This window comes from Amia ocellicauda, chromosome 20 (assembly GCF_036373705.1).
Source record: "Amia ocellicauda isolate fAmiCal2 chromosome 20, fAmiCal2.hap1, whole genome shotgun sequence".
Classification (NCBI taxonomy): domain Eukaryota; kingdom Metazoa; phylum Chordata; class Actinopteri; order Amiiformes; family Amiidae; genus Amia; species Amia ocellicauda.
In genome coordinates, this window is record NC_089869.1 from 6,586,745 (window position 1) to 6,607,930 (window position 21,186).

The 21,186-nt window shown below is 39.7% G+C and overlaps 1 protein-coding gene across 7 annotated transcripts in view; it reads left to right on the forward strand.

The window, feature by feature from the left end:
* Nucleotides 1-8,565, forward strand: part of add3a (adducin 3 (gamma) a) — a 91,491-nt gene extending 82,926 nt beyond the window's left edge. For 6 of the 7 annotated variants that reach the window (XM_066693693.1, XM_066693695.1, XM_066693696.1 and 3 more), the window contains 3 exons: nucleotides 1,512-1,635; nucleotides 2,649-2,741; nucleotides 3,947-8,565. In XM_066693693.1, coding sequence (XP_066549790.1) covers nucleotides 1,512-1,635; nucleotides 2,649-2,741; nucleotides 3,947-4,218 — 489 coding nt within the window. In that variant the 3' untranslated portion in view covers nucleotides 4,219-8,565. The remainder of the gene's footprint in view (nucleotides 1-1,511; nucleotides 1,636-2,648; nucleotides 2,742-3,946) is intronic. The other variant, XM_066693699.1, reaches the window with a different exon arrangement.
* Nucleotides 8,566-21,186: the final 12,621 nt, after the last annotated feature.

Sequence of the window (21,186 nt, forward strand, 5' to 3'; positions counted from 1 at the left end):
TGACTGATAGTGTTTCAAAGAAAAAAATCCTATATTTTTGGATTCCTGTGTGTGCATGTTTGGTTTACTTACAACCACATCAGTTAAAACTAGAAGCGCCAACATGTCGAACTACCCACAAGCGCCAAAGCTGGTCATTGTAATCGATCGCTCTTTAACAGCTGCGATATGACAAAGGCAAACCATCGTATAAAATTCATACGTTTTATTCATGAATATCAAATCCAACATTTATGTAGCACAAATGTAGTATTTCAATTGAAATATGATCATAAAACATTAATATTATTGCTATAAATAATGCACTTTTTTCTAAACGCACACCCTGCAGTCAAAACATGAATAGCTATATAGCCTACAATAAGCAAAAATCTCAAACGGCATACAATAAGATAATGAAACCAGTGTAAACTTAAATATTGGAATAATGCTCAAAAGCAATAGTTTATAGTTCAAAAAAACTTGCATTTATCAAAACATGTTTACTTTAGTGTACAATTTCAACATCGTGAACTTTTTCAACATTACACTGCTTTTATTCACTGTAGTTTTGTATTTCAATAAACTCTTTACCATTTATATTTATCCTGCATACCTGACAGCTCGGAGTCACACAGGACAGTCTCTGCACTTTCCCTGCAGGAGCTCGTACTCACACTGCATTGTGACAGCCTCTCCAGGTGACACTTTTACTGCACGAATATACAATATCGCAATAAATGCTGCTCTGCTGATAATGTCCTTGAATCATTATTTTGCGTGCAATGTGCTGCGCTATTGCACTCTTATGTGCGGTAGCAACTGCATATCGATCAGTAGAGTAAAAGCACTCTGTGCCATTTGGACCTGGCGTTTCACTTCACTTGCAGTGTTTTCACAACACTGGCACAAACCCACTAATTATCGGTCATTGCCAGTATCACTGATGCCCATGAATCAGTCGTGTTCATGTACACGCATGTCCAAAACGAGCCCTCTTCAATCTCTGTTTCCAATCTGTTTATTTGCGGGTAATTGCTGTATCCACTCCATCTGAATACAGCTGTAAGAAAACGCCTGTAATGCTGTACAATGCGTGTGTTTTTCAAGCACATGACCGGTAGAGATCGCCACTTGAGCATCAGATTGTCTATTGTAAAGGGAAGGCAGGATTATGCGTTGTTTGATTTTATTATGCATGTAAATGACCGATCAAACTAACCAGATTTCTGGCTATTCTAGGTAAATGTGTTTAACTTATTTTCGGGTTTATGCAGTTGAAACGCTGTAGGCATGTTTAATGCATATAGTTTGGAAAAGTCACAAATGGGTATGTGCAGTGTATTTAGGAACACAGTCATTCAAATTTTAATAACCAAATCAGTCAAATTGACCGGCTCGGCGCTTCTAGTGTTAACACGTGTGTGTACATCAGTGTAAAAGCTTGTTGTGGTAATGTATGAGCGTGGAATTGGGTTTGGGGCCCACAGTCAGGAGAGAGCAACTTGCTAATGGTTTCAGCCCCTCCGCAGCCCTTCGTGATTCCTGATGATGAGCTGATGGGTCCACTCCCTCCCAACCCCTTCAGCCAGCTGACCGAGAGAGAGCTGGAGGAGTACAAGAACGCCGTGCAGCGCCGACAGCAGGGGTTTGAGGGTAAGACCGCCATAATTATAGTGGAGAATCCAGAGGTACCAGTCCAGCCACTCGTTGAGCCTACCAAAACACGCGTGGTATTCCATGCCTAGAGAAGCTTGATTTTGATGGGTGCAATTTGTTTTCTTTCTGAAAGCTCATGTCTGAGACATGTGACGGGCCAATTGATATTGGTAGCCTTTAAAGCACCCGGAGTGCCTTATAGAAAATCGATACCCTGTGGAAAATGAAACTGATTGATTTAGGGCCTGCTCAACTGTCTTTAGTCACTGTGGAAAATACACCCTCTCCCAGTTGATCTTTAGGAAATAACACCATAGAGGAGTAATATAGTAGAACATTGTATCTGATAAAAACATGTGCTCTGAGACAAACGGACAAACCAAGATATTGGTGACAGGTTTGTTTTGAATCCTCTGTCAGTTATTTTTGACATTTTATGGGTCCTAAGCACTGATTTAATGTTCTTGGGGGGGGGGGGGGGGGGAACAACTTATTTTTAATTCAAATAAAAGTAATTTTCATATTTGGTTGAATGGCTATCTGTACCATGTCAGGTTTGTCTGTCAGAACAATAACTGCTTTGTGTAACAGTTAAACATTTGTATAAACCTCCACACTAATGTATACTTTCTAGTTGGCATTAATGACTTTAAAGAGTGATTTGTTTTGTATATAATTCCCGGTCTGACTGACTAAACATGCATATTAGTAACTATATGAAAGGGACATTGGTCCCCACGTATGCATGGTTGTCAAACATGTAAAAGTCTGTGTTGTCTGAAAGGCTACAACTGTTCACATTTTATTGTCGGAAATAACTTGCTAACCATAAGAGACTCTAATGAAATTAAGCTTTACAGGTGTAGCCTTTCACATTGCATTGTGTGTGCCTCAATGCAGATACGAGTGAAAGAAATGGAATAGCAACTAATATCACACTAGGAATGAAAGCACTGATGGCTGTGCATGGCTTCTAACCTGTGTTTGAACACTAAACTCTCCCCCTGCAGATGCTGAACAGGATTTAACTTCTGATGATGGTTCCACTCTGTCTCAGTCTCTGTCACAAACTCAATCTCCACAAATAACTCCGGCTAAAGAAGGTATCAGTCTTAGCAAAGGAAGTATCTCAAGGTCATGGGAAATGCCATACTTCAGTTACCATACTTTGGCTCCAGTAGAAGGGTCATGCGTGTTGGCATCCAGTGTGTGGCGACATTGTTCTCACCCTCTGAGTCCTACTGCGCAAAAGCCCAGCTTTCCGCATGGGGAGTTAGAGGCTGGGCTTGTAGAGATGACTGTAACTGTATTAAAGTGAGCACTCTGATAAACTAAATCACATTTCAAGTATTTCTAAAAGTGCCCCGAAAAAGCATTGTCAGGTTAAGAGGACAGTATTTTGAATTGGATAACTTGCTTATTACTGCTGCTGTCCACTTCAAAACAGTTCAAGGGATGTTGCTTTTATTCACCATCACAAATTTGGAAATGTATTAATGGTGTTATCTCACTAGACTGAAAAGGGAAAATGTTTGAAAGCATGTGTAAACTCCACTGTGTGTCTTTGTGCATTTGTATGTGTATGCGTTTCAACATGGGTACTAAAGAATCAGTTTATTCCTCATTTTATTTAATTTAAATGTTGAATGCCCAGGTCACTTCTGTGTTTTGTTGTGAGCTGATAATCACCTCATTGAGTAACTGGTGAAGTACAGACATTTGCCAGGGACTGACTTGATCAGATTACAAGGGAGTGAGATAGGGAAGAAAACTGGCATTACAGCACATACCTTGACCCACTGCAGAAACTAAGTCTAGACTGTGCAGCAACATTTACAATTCACCCATTGACAGTCCTGTGCAGGGCTTTTCCAGGAATAATCCCATGCAATCAAAGCAGGACTGCCTTTGCCAGGGGAGTCTTTTGAGGGTTGCAGGGTCCTCTGGTTTTTGTCCCGGCTGAGCTTGTAATGACCTAATAGAAGCAATGATTTGCTTGATTGGAACAGTGTTAACTTTTCATGGGTCTTGGGTATGCAATGATGTAAAGGGTCTTAAACTTCCTGGACTGAAACCCCACTGCCCAGAGAATTACTCTAACTTACTGAGAATTACTGGCATCCAGACCTGCTGACCTTGAGAAGAGGCGTTAACTGTTAAGGGAATGTTTTCTGGTACTTGGTTTACTCTACATGAAGTTGATAGATTTTAACAATTTGAATTAATTAATTGGTAATCCCAAACTTCCTTGGATAAAGGAAGTTGTTTCTGAGATGATCCCACTGACACGATGAGTTTGTTGTTGCAGAAAACCACAAGGACCCCCAGGGAACGCCGGTGGTGATTCTGAACGGGAAAGACGACCTGCATGACGTGGAGGAGGACCTGAGCAAGAGGGTGAGCCAGCTGACCACCAGCACGGTGGAGAGTGTGGAGATCACCATCAAACCAGGGGAGAAGATCGAGGAGACCCTGTCCCCAGAGAGCTCGCCCTCCAAATCGCCCAACAAGAAGAAAAAGAAGTTCCGCACGCCCTCGTTCCTCAAAAAGAACAAAAAGAAGGAGAAGGTCGAGGCCTAAGGCCAACATGGATCAGTTTTCTTCAGCTCTAATTTTATTTTTTTCCCCTTAAGAAATTTACCTTTAAAATAAAAATGACACTGCACATTTAAAACACAAAGGAAAGAAAAAACAAAACACGAAATTGGTCACATGAGTTAAGAATTATGTTCGGGGGTTTGGAGGGGAAAGGGGGAGGAGTTTTTGAATTTCTTGATGCGAGCCAAAATGAAGTAAGTCCTAGAAAACTGGCTCCTCTTAATTGAAGTCTTTTCTGCCAAGGGCTGATATGAATTCTATAGATTTCTCTCCTAATTTTGGTATTGATGTTAAAGTGTGGTGGGTGACCATAAAAACAAAGGTGCCAGACATCAGCTGTGTTTGACTGACTGCCCGTCCTTTTTGTTGCATAATGAAGATCTTTTCTTGTTTTTTTTTGTTTTTTTTTTGTTTTTTTTTGTCTCCACTTGGATGCTGTGGTCACTTTATGTTCAGTCCACTAGTTCCTGGAACCGTTAACTGCATTAGGAATGCCATACCAAATAAGTGACTGCCACACTGGAAACTAACAGTTTATCACTAATTACAGGGTTTCTGAAACCAGTTCAAGATTAATGGGTCTATACTTATTTGGGTCTGTACAGGTTGTCCTTACTATATATGCATGCCTGTACCTTATTTTTATTTAATTTTCCAGAGAAGCTAATAATTCTGCACTGACTCAATTGTTGGAGAAACCTGTGTAGTTTCATTGGGAGCCTTTCTTCAAAGTACACATTTTGTTCCATATTAGTTACCTATTTTTATTCTTGCCAAAAGGAGGAGGGGAAAAAATCACGTTTTAGTGAATCACAATCTCGGAAAATGTCATCATTGTAACTTGTAGGTTTTAATTGCATTTACATTTTGAGAACTGAAAAGAAAAAGGAATCATCTCATTTGAATAAAATCTTTTTTATTCTAAATCTAAATCTGGTATTAGTCCAATCAGTTTTATACTCATTTCTATACCGTTACATACAAATGTCAAGCATGTTTTGCAAGAATCTAAATTCCTAGAGCTGAAAATCTAGTAATGCCTGATTTCTCAGTTATATAGTATTGTTACTGGTATTGTAGCTCAGATTACTAAAACAAATAGAGGCGATTATATTAAAAACTGGATTTTGTGGTTATAGATTTAATTTTTTTTTTTTACTTTTACTGCACTTTTCTTGTGGTATATAACAAATCCTACAGACAGGTGTTCAGACATTTTACCAAAATGAAGGAGAATTAAATGAGAAGGGAAAAGTTGTGGTATGGTGAATAGAGAACAGTCTACGTATGGTGTGCGTTTTAGGTTTTGAAAGTGAAGTCTTGTCCGTCAGTGGTTTATCTTAAAGACATTTGAAACATATACATGTATATAAATACACAAATTTTGGTAAATAAAATAGAATTACTTCCAGGGGTTAATTTTATTTGGCCATCGTTTCAGTCCTCCTCCACTTTCAATTCTGCATTTTGACAGTGAAACGGTTGTAAGCTTTATACCCACATGGAAAATGTAAAGGGCATTACTGAAAGCGCCAAGTCTAAGTTCCCAATTTTATGCAGAGAATGCCAATCACTCCAAAAGTAAGTCTCTACTTGGATGAGAGAGGGGAGAGGTCGGAAAGCAACCGCTTCCGGACCCTGAGAGAGCACTGGGGCCTTGTTTGCAGTGCAGGCTTGTTAACGGCACCCTGTGACTGACACCTGACTCAGACCTCAGCGAGGTGGGGGGGGGCGGGTTTGAGTGAAATGAAAGACAGCTGTTTGACCTTGGAATCCTTCTGGTACCAGCCACGGATTTCTACATCCTTCGCTTGAGCATCAACACAGCTGCTTCCTGAGTTTAGGTTTCCTCGTCATCCGTTACATTTCAAACAGGGCAGCTGTTTGGGATTCTTGGGAGCCTTTTCTGTCTGTGGTGGGAGTATGATTTTTTTTTTTTCCGGGAGGTCACCCATGCAGGCCTCCAGTCAAACAATCTGCCATGGTGGGGAGCTTAAAATGTTAACTGGCAAATATGTATCCATGCTTTTGTTTATCTAGGGTTACCTGCATGCCCACCTTTTGTACTCTTCTCCAGGTTTATCACTTTGTCTGGCTTCTGTTTTTTTTTTTTTTTTTTCTCATGTACTCCTTGTATGTGTAACTAGATATGTTCGGTGAGGTTTGTCATAGTCTAGTGGGATGTACAGTAACCTTTCTACATGCATAAAGCAGCATTTTTATTTTTCTTGTTGATTTGGATCATGTCTGACACCAAGACAAAAGTTAAATAAATAAATAAAAAATGGAGTGACCCATTACAGGCCGTGAGCAAATGGATACCAATATCCCAGCTAGCAATGTGAATTATTTTCTTTGGCAGGAGGCAAGAGGCACATTCAAACTTTGTATATAGCATGTGGATCAGAGTTGGGCTGGGTTTGGAAAACAAATACGAAAGCTGGAGAGGGATGCAAGTTTCAGAAGGAGAAATTAACTAATACTGGAAGAAATTAAAACGTTTATCTTTTATTGTTCATTTTGTGCTTCCTTTAGAAAACGTTCTGTGTTCAAACGTAATTCTATTTTTCCTTATTTGTATTACAGTATATTTTTTGAAATAGTTTTGAGCACTATGCTTTTAATAAGTTTGCAAGCATATATTTCTGATTGGATGTGTGGGATTTGTTTTTTATTTCCCCAAACTTTTTGCACCTTGTTTTTACTAATGCCTCTTTTGTTTAACCGGCTTTGACACTTGAGCCAAGCCGCTCTGTGACCTGTGGAAAACCATATTAATGCGCATCTCATAGAGTTGCTTTTAGATGTATTGCTAATCCGTGTAAATTCACAAATAAAACCAGTATTTTATGGAACAATTGCCATTTTAAGTCTGTGAAATTTGGGACACGGTCTTGAATGAAAGGAGAACTCAACTAATGGTACTTGTGAAAATAAATGTTCAGTTGCATTTTGGTTCATTCATTCACAGATTTTAGCATTGTATTGTTCCACAGTGTTTGTTGCATACCAAACCCCATTTTCTTGCAATTGGCCATGCTTATTTGATCTGTTTTTGTTTGGCTCACATGATGCTCTAAAGCTTTGTCCATACTTTAAATACAAACTTGGTCTTTCCATCTTCAAGGTAAGACTATTGCACTTGAATGAAAGCATCACAAAGCTATTTTACACTTCACTCCAGTTAACCTTGTGTAGCATTCAATGTGTGCAGTAGAAACTAAATCTGCACACGAATACGGGAAGCCATGCTTTTAAAATTTAGCGGTCAACTGATTTATTGAAATGTATGGTATGAGGATTCTATGCAACAAGTACACAACAGTTCATGCAAAGCAATATTGAAGTATTGGGTTGGAGGCTCTATTAAAGGGGTTGTCAACAGTCGAACCTCATTCAGTTTTGCTATTCACATGCAGACTATTGCTTACCTTCTCTTATATTATTGGTAATGGTGTAAGGTCTCCAATGTGTACACACTGGTTAACCTTAAATGCCAGGTTTGCATTAAAAGAAAAATCCTGATTTTGATCTCCGATACAAATCTCAGTGCTGGATATAGTGCACCATTGGAGTAGTGCTTCAATTTTACATGTACCTCTGTACTGGATTCTGAAATGGGCCAGATGGTTTTGGGCCTCGTTGGTGAAACCTAATTTGAAATAAGCCTCCATATCAAAAGCTGTTATCCAAAGAAGCAATTTGAGTTTATCAGGGGTGGCAAAGGGAACAGCCCAGAATAGGTTTTGGCAGATTTTCAAGTGGAGGATTTCCATGAATTCGGAGTTACGGTTCTATTCGCTTTGCATCGAACTACATGAGCCGAGACGTCTCGTGGCAAAGAGGCCGCGGTAAAGGTGTGCCATTGTGCCTTGACAGTTATTCCCCAGATGCACAGCACAAAATATGCACTTGCTGCATCAGGACTTTTGTATGCCACAGACCCTTGGGGGCAGGGGCGGGTTAGGGTGGAAATACTGTTAAAACGGAGGTTCCCAATTGCCTTTCAATTAAAACCATACATCTGATTTGTCAAGTTTTTTTTTTCTTCTCAAAACATTCTTTTCCCTCCTTTGTATCAAAATATAAACGCTGACTGTGCAGTGTTGACAGTTGAAATCCTACTTAACTGAATCCTCTTTTAACAAAGGCTTCTATTGCTTTCCTAAATATATATTTTTTAAATAAATGGAAATAAAATAATGTTCCTGTAAAGCATCTTAACTGCATTGAAATATTTGGTACCTGCACATGAATGAATGTAATACAAATGTGGCACTCTGTATTGCAGCTTCCTTGCTTCAAACATTAAATGCATATAAACGCAAAGGGTCTTTGGTCCTTTTGTATTAAGACTTTGGCATCGCTTCATAGACGTACAGCAATCTTTTACTGAACATGATCACTAATCATATACTTGAAAAAGAAAATCGATTTTTCTGCATGTTATGTCCACTGTAATTGTCCTACTTTTCCCACATTCTTGGGATACAAGCATATAAATACCACTAGATAAGCTTGCCATGTTTGTTTTGCCTCCTACATTAGTCATACCGTTTGTTTTTTATGCAGCGAAATTCTGATTGAAACCACAGTTTGAGTCCGTTTATGCTTATAACATACTCCAAAGCAATCTAGTAAATTATCTCATTGCCCACATGTTTAACCTGGAACCCCTTTCCCACAAATACAGAAAACCATTAAAATTCCATACGTTTACTACCACACACACACACACACAAAGTATTGTGAGTTCACCCCCTTCCCTTCCCTGATTCCTTGACTCAGCCTCTCACTGCAATTAAATCATGGCTGTGCTCTGACACTGAGCACACATGTAGGGCTGCGGACCATTGCGTTGCTACAGTTACAGCTTGTAAGTAAAACAAGTTTCCCTGAAGGGGACAGGCTGTGTGGAAGACCCCGATGATTATTAAGCCCAGCTCTTAAGAGGTCACACAAGGGGGAGATGACAAGTTAAAAGTTATTTCTCCAATATGGCACTTGATGACTTTTTTTTTTTTTTTTGCACCAGAGCTGCTCTTGAGATGTTTGTTTAGTGGTGCACCTTCAAGGCTGTGTCAGACTCTTGTTCCTGCTGTTTTTAATAAAGAAAAGAAAGGGAGTGGGATGGGGGCGGTGGGGGATCAGGGATATGATAATAAGGAAGACACGTGGGTTCGGCATGGGTTTGGAGCCATGGAGACAGTGGGGATCTTGCTCCGCTCCGCCGTCCAGACAGAGGCCTGCTGTGACTGTCAAAACAAAGGTATGGCTCGTATCCAGATGGATGTGCAGCCAGAGGGAAGGAAAGCGATAGGCCTGGAGTGATTCCCCCTCTCATGTCACAAACGCAGACCACAGAGCTCCACATTTCAGCCATTTCTGATTAAGAGGAAATGTTAAAATTTGAAAGTTTTGTGGTCAATGTAATGTAAGATGACTCAATTTACATAGTAGTATCAGACTTTTCTTAATGTAAAGCAAAACAAACACCACCTCATATTTCCAGCCTATTTTTGTATTATTTGACTGCAACAAAATGTATCATGCGACATTTGTTCTGCCCTCGTGTGAACAGTATCTGTGCGTTTCTGGGAATGAGGGCCGGTCTTCTGCACAGAAGGAGTCTTGAAACAATGCTCGTTGCTTTGGTTGCCATGGCAGTTATTTACAATGGGGGGATGTCTGTGTATCATTAACAGGTGCCCCAGTCGGAGAACAGTGTAAATAGGTGTCTCTGCCTCCACAGGTCGCTCCAGAGCTTATTTCAGATATGAATAATCACTCAACATTAACATGGAAAACCAACTGTACAAATAATAGAATAAATTATGTTGATATTTGAGGTTTTAAAATGTGATAAATCACTTCAGAAGTAGCGCTAATCAACTTGGAATTATGTATTTATTTGATTGTATGTTTGGTTGTTTGTTTCTTGTGTTTAGGCCCTTGTATGATATGACTCATTCATGGAGGAATTGTTCAAACTTGGTGTGTATTTTTTAGTAAGTTATACAATGGAGCAAAATACATTACAACAAATGAATGAATAATGTGCAGGAACAGTACACTTAAAGCATTGTACACTTAAGCATGAATGGAGAACTTTTTAATTATTTATTTTCTCCTCTGGTATTTATTACTTTCACGAAATCTGCATAATAACAGTAATAAACTACGTCATTCTTTCGTGCCCTGTTAGGAGTGCTGTCGTTCCCTTTTCGCCCATGATGCGAGCAAAGATGAGGTGCAGATTTTGGAGCATCCCCTGAAGGCCTGGGCTTTTTTCTGCTGACCGGCCAGCATTATTAACCTTTTGTTCGCATAAGCCCACGCCCTGGGTGTGTTTGTGTGTGTGAACAGCCTGTGGGGAAGGGACACGGTCTGCCGAAGGAGCAGATGGCACACTGGCATGCCGTGCTTGAGTGACTGCCCGCCATGTCTGTGTGGCTGCGCTGACCTTCGCTCAGAGTGCAGCGATTGTGTTCAAACAATGGGTACGAGCGTGCGCTTGTGTGAGAGAGATGGGAGGTGGAGCCTAGGGGGCTGGAAGGGGCTATTCAGGTCATAATGATGATAGGCAGGTGGATATACATGCTTGGAGACAATGCATTAATGGAGATGGCCGTGTCATTTTCTTTTTTCTGTTTTTTTTTTCTTCTTTTTTTCTTTCTTTGGTAGCACAAGCAAGTCCTATAGCAAGGCTCTGGTCACGGTCAAGTAGGTAGCATACCGTACACAGAGTTGCATCTCCCATGAAGGGGTCAATAAGGGAAGACCTTTTGCGCAGTTAGATGACTTTCCATTTTTGTCTAGCGGTGGTGTTTTTTGTTCCAAGTCCCACGAGGACTTAACGTGGGGAGGTGGGAGGCGGGGGGTAAGATTTCGTAAGTGTCACTGATGGATTCCAGTGAATTCCTCTCTGCTCTGTTTTTTTTTCTCTTCTTTATTTCCTTTTTTATACTGCCACAGACTTCACATTGTGGGCCTGCTAGTTTCAAATATGTAGCAACAATCTTATGTAAGCATGTATGTATTTAAAACTAGTTAAGAATGTATATTTTTATTCTGGTGTTGCATAATTGACACTGACGCAACATTTGGTGAAATGCTATGTACATTTGGTGGGGCATGTTATAAGAGTACAATACTGTATAATTGAATTATACTGCAATACTTTTGCCGCCCCCTCATTTGTTGCTTGCATAGCAGCTGCCATACAAATAAATACTGAAGTATATTAAAGCTTTCAGTTTTGTGCAGAAAATACTTATCTATTAAAGGATTTGGGGGATTAAATGATTCCAAATCAATGGTTTTCTGAAGAGATGCATAGTTCCCAGAAGCTCAGATTAAATGTATTCTGCACTTTTGAGAATATGTCTAGTTCAGGTCTCTGTAGGGCTTGTTGCTTGTCATCGCAAGTCTAACCCATCTCTGATCTCAATCCATCATTGTCCATCTGCAAACAGTTTTCTTCCCAGCAGAGGTTTTCCTCAATATTTCCATTCTAGAGAATTGATGGATGGATGGATGTTTGCAACAACCTCAATAAAGCCAGATTTGTCTGTTACACGTTTTAAATCAGCCGGAAATGTTGTCTTTATCTTGCTTTAATAGTACTAAACTCTTACCTACAAAACCTACAGGCACTGCATCCTTCTTTTCACATGGGATGTCATAGAAGTGGATTGTTTTCCTTACTCAACTGTTTATTGCAGGCATACCTGTCATTTATGGAGAGAAACAAACAGTTCTTTCATAATGTAATCCAATTCAGAGGCCTGACTTCAACAGAGGTCTCACATCTTCAAAGCCAAGCAGTACAGAAGCAGTCTGGCATGTGCTGTACTGTAGCTGCCCCAGATTTGCCCCTAACTCCTAAATTAAAAAAAGGATGATAGACTGCAAAGCCAAAACAATGAAGGTAATTTCCTGCTTGCATCTGGCCTTCCCCGACTGTGACTCGCATTCGAGAAGGACAAGTGTGACTGCAGCCTTAGTGACAGCCGTGTGCCAGAGGGATGCCTGAGGCTTTGCAGATTACAGGGGATCAGGTTCATCCTGTACCTGTTAGCTCTCTCAGTAAGAGAGGCAGTGTCCCACTTTTAAAGGTCATTGGGAGCCACTCCTGCTTTATACACCAGTGTCACAGTAATGCGATAGTCTTGGGCCAAAGCTGCCCACACACTCTATGAGAGGACCGTGGGAATGGTCCATCACACAGTTGTTTTTTTTTAATTTACACGTTGCAGCCAGCATAAATTACACCCACTGTAAACACTCCAGACCCTCGTTATTGTGAGTCAGTCTCCTGAAGTGTGACTTTTGTATAAAATCTAAATGCTGACGTCCACACATTTCATACCAAGTTGCCTTTTAGAGATGAGAGGCAGGGGCGGCACAATGGAAGTGTTACCGCTTGAATATGGTTTTAAGGTTGTGTATGAATCTCTTGGTAATGCTGTCATCTAAAGACTGCACACTCTTTCTGAGTTCGAACGTGATGAATAATGGAAGTTCAAATAGTTGGCCTGTGCAGTTTTCCTGGATTTGTAATGAATTAAATTAATCTAATGGAGATTGTGTTAGGATGTGCTACTGTTAATACAAAAAACAAAAATCGAAATTTTGAGAATCTGCGCAGGATATACGGTTCATGCTCTGGTAATATTCTCCTGGGAAGCATTTTAAAATTGCCCCCATTATTACGGAGTGTTATCTGAGCCTGTTTGTTGTGGTTGACATTGTATTATTGACACACAGTAAATTGCCTTCCCACGACTCTATGGTGCCTATGTTTTATAATGTTGATTATCAGTAACTTTCTAATTCCAAGGCCCTACACTAAAACTCAATCATAGATAATCGCAGTCTCAAGCTTTAGTTTAATATTTCTTCTGCATCTCCCTCAGGTGAATAATACATTTTGAATAAAGCAGAGGTGAGAAATATATATACTATGTTATACCTGTTATTGTTTTCCCTTTGCAGAACAAGTCAGAGAGAGAGGTGGAGAGAGAGAGAAAGAGATGCACATACCTAAGCCAAAGATAAATGAGCAGACGCAAGGTAAGCTAGTCCTGGTGGTGTTAAACAGCATTCCGTGTGTGTCTGAATTTAAATGCGTCTCTAACCGATCTCGTTATCCTTATTTCTCCAAAGCTGTTCTGGCTGTAGTGAGGGCTTTCCTCTTTACCAGCTCACAGGGGACTGGAGAATTGAATTCCAGCGGAGGAATCTCTCTCTCTCTCTCTCTCTCTCTCTCTCTCTGTCTCACACACACACACACACACACACACACACACAAATCCGTTACTGCCCTGGCTGCATCTGTGGAGTGGCAGCCATCTGCACTCATTGTCCTCTGGCCTGACCTCGCCACACACGCATGGCTGCTCAGATAGGGGTCTCACTCCAGCCACAATCTTCTTTTTATGGGGAAAAATGACTTATTAAGCAGTCAAAGGCGCAATGCAAATAGACCGTCAGATGGAAATAAACGCTTTTCAAGGCTAGCTTTTATTCCCTGTGCAGCTGTGGCTACTGGATGAAATATCAACTTTTTTTTTTTTTTTTTTTTTTTTCTGCTTTATCAGGCTGTTTTTAGGAGAGGGGACAATGGGAGATTGTGCAGATTTCTTAGAGAGAGGAGGAACTGTTTTCTGTGTAGTCTGAACTCTATCAGATTAATATAGATAGATAGTTTAAAAGCATTGTGGATTTGTGATGTATGCTTCAAAATAAAGATTTAGTTGAACATATTTTAGAAATGCTGAAAGTACATAAAAGTAATATTCTTTTACAATCTGTCCCAATACGTAAAACAACAACAACAATAGTAATGTACATTGCAGCTTTTCTTACCCTTTCAGGACACCTGCATGCCTCTACTGAAGTCTTGCCTTCTGTTGGCCCCTATGGAGGCCCTTGCCATTGTTTACTGAAACGCAGTGCCTGGCATCCAAAGTTGGGTGAATTGAAGACCTAGTTCTTGGTCGGGATCATCCTCCACTCTCCCTGAGCTCCATTGTTCTTCGAAAACTGTCCTCGTTCTCGTGAGAGCCCCGATTAGGAGATTGATTTTCAGATTGGGGGATTAGCTCTGCTGCCCTTGTTCGTTTAAGGCATTAGAGGAGCTGTGAGGGTTCCTGTTAAGGAATCTGGGGAGTGTGCTATAATTCTTGCCTTGTGCTGACCTAGTATTTATTTCATTACTCCTACCCGCCAAACTATTACTAGTACTCCTACTCACCTAACACACTTCAGATGTGTTGAAGCAGCTTTCTGTTGTGCAATTGGGCCTATCACATCCATCTTCCTTTTTGGACGTGTTGACATGGGTTTCATGTTTTTAAACTCAGATTTCATAAGATCTTGATATTTAAGTCCTCTACTTGGCATTAATGCAACAATAAATAACAACCAATGTGGTGCGAATGCTTTCAAAGTAATTTTGAAAGACAAAATTTTATACGCCATTGACAACCCTTCATATATAATTTGAACAAAGGGCTGCTTAAACAAGACCTTTTTATTTTATTTTTTAAAGAAATGTGTTTTTAAATGATCAGACATTGGTTAATGATTACAGAAATGCCCTGTTGTTTGAGGAAGTCCCATTCCAACACACAACCAGGAAGTTGGTGTAATAGGTGGACATGGAAGTAGGCCCAGGTGCACAACATCTGTGGAAAACGTGAATTAAACCTGTGAGCACTTTCTGAATGCCCCTAGTCGCTACAGAAACAGGAGGCTAAAGAGGGCAATTAAAATGTCAAAGTGCTGAGCAGTGGGCGGAACCCAAAGCCTATTAGATGAAGTCACAGGGCCCTGTAAATCGTGTTGGGAGCCAAGGCAGCCATGTTGCCTTTGAGTGATTGATTGTAACTGGAATTTCTCAACACAGCTCTCTTAGCCTTGGTCAACACAAAGGGCAGTCATGTATGTGCTTATTTCAATTGCATTTGGCGTGACCTACAAATATTTATTTATTCACTTCGGCACGTAAACATATTTATATAACTTTTTGAACATTGGTAAATTGCTTTGATTTATACTATTTAGTATTACATAAAATGTGGTATTTATACAGCACGTACTGCATACATTCTGTTGGAGAAGTTCTGTATCTCAGTATGGGGGCTAGTGTGGCCTTTTGTCTTGGAATGCAGTAGAAAAATGGTGCATCCATCAAAATAATACTTCTCCCTTTCCTCCTCCACCTCATCACAACCCACAAAATTCCTGCCCTCTTCCTACTCTTATCTCCTCAGGGCTGTTTAATCGCTCCTGCTGTGTAGATTCTTAGTCTAATGGGATTGTTATGGTGGAGCACTTGTAATTAATTGAATAAATTCTTTTGACTCCAGACAGGATTATTAAGGATCTCAGAGCAGCACAAGAAATGTGCAATGGACCCTTACACTGCCCGCTTACAAGAATCAAAGTAAGGTGAGCAGACATGCCCAAGTCGATTAAACAATCCAAACATGATTGAATTAAAACTCATGTGCACCGAAACATTTCTAAAACAGAACGAGTTTGATACCAATCTTGTGACAGTTGTAAAACACGCTACTACTAATGTCCTGTATTCTTGGGTCAGCGAGGGTGTGCAAGAATGTGTCCATTTAGGGGTATTTGAAGCAGTCATAGACAATAATAAACATAGGAGGTCACAAAGAAGACACAGCATTGGAAAAAACAGGTCAGTGGTGAAATGCAACAGCATGACACCGAGATAATGGGAATGGTAAATAAACAGAGTTGGGAGTGCAGGAGAGACACTGAAGGTTTTGCTGTGAAAATAACAGAAGGCTGACTCTGACGCACTCGCCGAGAACCGTTTGAAGATGACCAAACTGGCTTTTGTGCGTCCCACCCTCGTCTGAAGCTCCCAACCACAAGACATACAGCAAAGAACGGCTTAGCTGCGGTATAATTGTAGCCAGGCTGTTAGTTCACTCAACCTGCCCTGTCATTAAGCCCTCTGCCTCCTGTAATTTACAGGAACAGCAACACTCAAAACGGGGGCCCAAGTTAATTTGGGGTGCACTGGTATCAAAGGACTGGGCAGGGCCCGTCTGCAAACGGAGCAGCCGGTGAGCTCAGCACCTGGAGGGGAAAGAACTCAACGTCTCCCAAAGTCAGTCCCTCGTCACGTAATGACAGGTTATCCAAACCCTTGCCAAACAGAGCCCCAGAGATGTGTTGTCTAATTAGGAGTTGGGTGGTGCTATTGTCACCAGATGGTTGTTCTTGGGAACTGAAAGAGACAATGGTCACTGGGAGTTAAAGGGCAATTGTCCTGGGAGTAAAACAACACTTTCCCACAAAAGAGGTTCTACGCTACTCTCTAAGGCATACGACAATCTGAGTGGGAAACAGGGAGATTTCCAGAGACTGAAAACTAAAATCTGGGGAAATCAAAAGGCTCCTTAGGGAGGGAGGAAAACTGCAGCATATTTTTTTCTTATTCTTCTTTTGCAGGAACAAATGGTGACACATGGTGCTGGATAGGAAGCTTTGATATCACTGCGGGGGGGGGTGGCTTTGTATTGTGAAGGGCTTAAAATAGCTGCTCCCAGATAACACGTAGGACCTCTTCCCTGGGAAATGTCAGAAAAACCCTGCCTGGGTCAAAACCGCAGGGACTCATTTAAACAGGTTGAAAATCGAATCTAATATACCGCCATTGCCTGTATAGAGTGTCAGTAAAATTCAATTTCAAAGTCTTTCGGTCCTTGTCTGTTTAACACTGAAACCCAGGACTAATTAGAGAGGTCAGATCTGCCTTGCCATCAATCCCACTGCTCAGTAAATTAGAAAGGACCACAGAGGATTTGATTCTTATTTTTTAAAGCTATTCCTAGCTGTTGTTTAAGAGGAATATTTCAAACATTATATAATGTCTTTATCTTTGTTTTAAGTTATTAAAATGCATTTTTTATGTCTTCCTTTCTCAATTTCTAAACTGACTTTAATTTATATATGTTGATGACTTGACCTCCATAGTGTTTAGCTTGCCACGGTATTTTATTCCATTCAATTCTTGTTGCCAGCTGCAACAGAGAAACAAATATCTTCCTTTGAGTACCACATGTGCAATGTAAATATGTTATTGCATGACAAGACTCTTCTTTGTGTAAAAAATTTAGAGAGAAAGAGAGAGAGAGAATATTCCAGAATCTATTGACTAAATGTGCTCTAAATGATTGCCCCTTTGTTCTAAATGATTGTTTCATATATAATAAATGTATCAGGCACACGATTGATTCTACAGTGTAATCACATCAAGTTGTTTCCTCACACTAACGATAAGGCATGGCAAAGTAATTGCATTATGTTTGACAAAGACAGCCATATAATAGGAGAGCCTTGTTTCTCTTTCTTGTCTGTTAGGACAAGGGTTGTCGCAACAAGAGGAAGGCACTGTCGGGTTTGATAGTAGTTAACAAATGTGTGAGCATGCCTGTATTCTGTACCGTACTCATTTTAAAATCGAGTTTTGTTGTGATTTGTTCAGTAAAGCATGATTATGTGTTTACACTTGGTGCCTTAAGGGTACTTTCAAGGCCTTTCCGGGTTAAAGTATGTTACATAGTGCAAATATAATTCGTAATATATTACAATATTGTTAATTGGACAGTGATGTTGAATTTTCAAGGTGTAATCTATTTAATATAAGATATTGGGTATTACTAATTGTTAACAATAAGTAGCAACAGGATATTACAATGAATATTAAAATCACTTTTCCTGTGGGAATGTGTAGCTTTTAGCTTTTAGAAAGAACCTGTCATGTATCATATTAAATCTAGAATAATTTGCCTACCAAATTGGTATACATGCATCTTTGTTCTAAGTTTGTGTTTACATTTCCTGTAGTTCTATTTTGCATAAGGCCCAACAGCTGCAATCGGCTGAAGAAATCCCAAATGCTTAACCAAATAACATTGTGGCAACATTGCAACTCGGTGAACGCTCAGTGAACCAACCAAATTGTTAGACTCCAGGTGATGCGATCAAAAGGATCCACAATATTTGTATAAAATGACATTTATAAATCTAATTTTCTACACAAATAAACAAAATTTCCCTCAAATATCTGTTTTACTTTTTACAACCCCCATAGAAAACAATAACTAGCATCTCAATTTCAAATCTCGAAACCAGTTCTCCATGAACTGTCCAAAATCCAAGCCCATTGTAAAAACACTAGCATATATAATTGTATGTAAATGTGATGTTTGTTTGAAGCATTCATATTGTAGGAGGTTCTAAAGCAAACGAATGTACTGTGGTTCTTAAATAGCATCACCATCATTGTGGAGGCGTTACTGTATTGATTTGAGGTTTGTTTGAGGTTAATTTCCATTTGGTATAAATTATTTTTCAACAATAAAACTTGTTGCGGCCTCAGTAGATCAACCGATGAACATGAACAAAGATGTAAAGGTTAATGTGCAATATTAATGCGAAGCTCTTGTATTATTATTTGTGTTTTCATACTGTGTTTATTTCAGAGTAGGATTTGTATTTATTGGTGATAGTTTGTCTTTTTTTTTTCTTAACTGTTTGAAACCTTTCATTTTTAAACAGCACTCTAAGATAAAAAGTCACCACTTTCCCTTAACCCTTAAGATCTGCATGTGAAATAAAGGTCACAAATACTTAACAGGTTTATCTCAATTGACTAGGCCTCTGTATGTGGAAATCGGTCATGCTGGGTTCCTAAGAGTTAAAAAGAGAGAGAGAGTGGGTTTATCTGCTACGAAACCCACATCATGGAGTTTTTGAACATATTTTTCTCTTGCTTACCCTGTTGGGTTCCCAAAGGTTGATATATAGTTTTATGATGCTGCTTGTCCTTCTTGACCTTTCACCTTCTTGAAAATGTTTTCCAGTGTAGTGATAAAGAGTAATGAAAGGGGAACTAAGGGCCATAAATAGCACGGTGGGGTTTAATTATGCAGTAAGAGGCAAACATTACAAAAGTTATTGCATTTCAGATTAACTGGGATTGATATTAGCAGTGTGAAAAACAGTGCTCTCTGGTTCATAATGGTGTGCGATAAATAATAAAAGGATATTAAACTAGGTCTTTTAAAAAAATGCTTCATTTATTTATGTATTTATTTATTTTATAGCACTATTCAATCACACAAAAAATGCAATCATTTATATAGGGATCTCAAAAAATACTTTAAAGGGATTCAGTAAAGTAATATAGCAGAACTAACACGGTAATGCAACTTCAATCTATTTCAGATGTCTAATTGTATTTAATGCATTTAAATAAGTCTAAAATGCACTGAACGCCAGACTTGTGAATGAGGCTGATACATTAACACAAGACTAGGATGCTTTGTTCATCCATAGAGCCTTGTATTGTCAAAATATTAAATCTACTCATTAATTTATTTCAGCCAAAGAGCAACTTCAAAACCCTGTCATGTTGCAATGTACGTTATGAGGCCAGGTGGTTACCTTAATCTTATTGCCCAAAAGTGTCCTATCCAGTCTACAACACTAATCCCTTTGGGGACAGAGGGGAGATATGCCCTAGGAAAGGGGAGGTTAATAAGAATAACTTGTTCATCTGTGATGTTTTGGTGCACCTGTGAAGTGTAGTTATTTCATCAGGTAACAAGAACCGTGGTTGGATTTCAGACACAGAAAGGGGGTCTTTCCATCTATGGGGGTTATTTTTCCATTTAATTGGAGGGATCCCTACTCTCTTAATCACACACGCACACACACACACACACACAGTTTTTTCTGAATATGTTTCAATGATCCTCTTGTGCGTTGAACTTCCAAGCTTTCTGTGAACTTTACATCAAACACGAGTGGCTGGCTGATGTGCCTTTTGAAGTGGCGAGGCTGCAAATGGGACTGAACAGGCAAATGCTCTGCGTTCTGGGAAAGTCATGAGACGTTTGGAGACTTTGGCCTGTCCTGTTCGCTTTTATGGGTTGTAAATCAAGTAAACTTTGATATCAAATAAAACAATGTGTATTAATAGGCCTGCGTGTGTGTGTGTAGGGGGGGAGAGGGGTTGTGGAAAGAATCTGATATATTTGTGTTTATTTCTAACACTAACGTTTTTGTTTCTTTGATTTAGTGTATGGATATTATTATTATTTGTACTAGGACCTGGGGATCTCACATAAACTTATAAAGATAATTAGAGTATATCGCATAGCCTATGTACCACGAGATCATATCATTATGATTTATACAACTGTATTCCTCTATTCTTTTGTTACATCTATTGGAATCGATTCCAGTGCTTGCCACAAACATATGCCTATCCTATAATGCATTTATTAAAAAAGTGTATTCAGATTTGCTTATGACACTGATTTGATACATAGAAAATTGCACAAAGAAAAACAAAAGTTTGGTTAATGAGCTAATCAGTGATTCAATTATTGGTGTCACAACGTGACCCCTGCGGACAGTAGCAGTGTAGCAGAAATCCCTGGGGCCACCTGTCCTTGTCTAACACCTGCTGAGAAAGGCCAAGATAAGTTGTCCCTGTAGGTCAACCAGGGGAGGTGCTATCTGACCAGGCATCTGTGGCTTATGAATAAGGCAACAGGTGTCTCGTTATTTAGTTTTCTAAACAGACAGATATGCTACCACTTATCTATGGTTAAGCAAAATAATGTGTACTTTAAAATGATTGCAGCCAACCAAATTTAAGGTAACAAGGTAAGGTCTCAGCAACGTTGTGCGTTATTATGCAAAAGTTGGCAGTGTTTGATCCTATTGACAGGGATCCTGCCATTCCCAACCTGTAAAGGCTGCCAGGAGCGCTTTGTTTCTTGGTTGTAGAGACAAGTCCCGTCGTTGTGTTGGGATTGGGATTGTTTGCTAATCATGCTGGGAAGAGGGCGGTTAAATGACATTGTCAGGCGCCAATACTGACTCCAATTC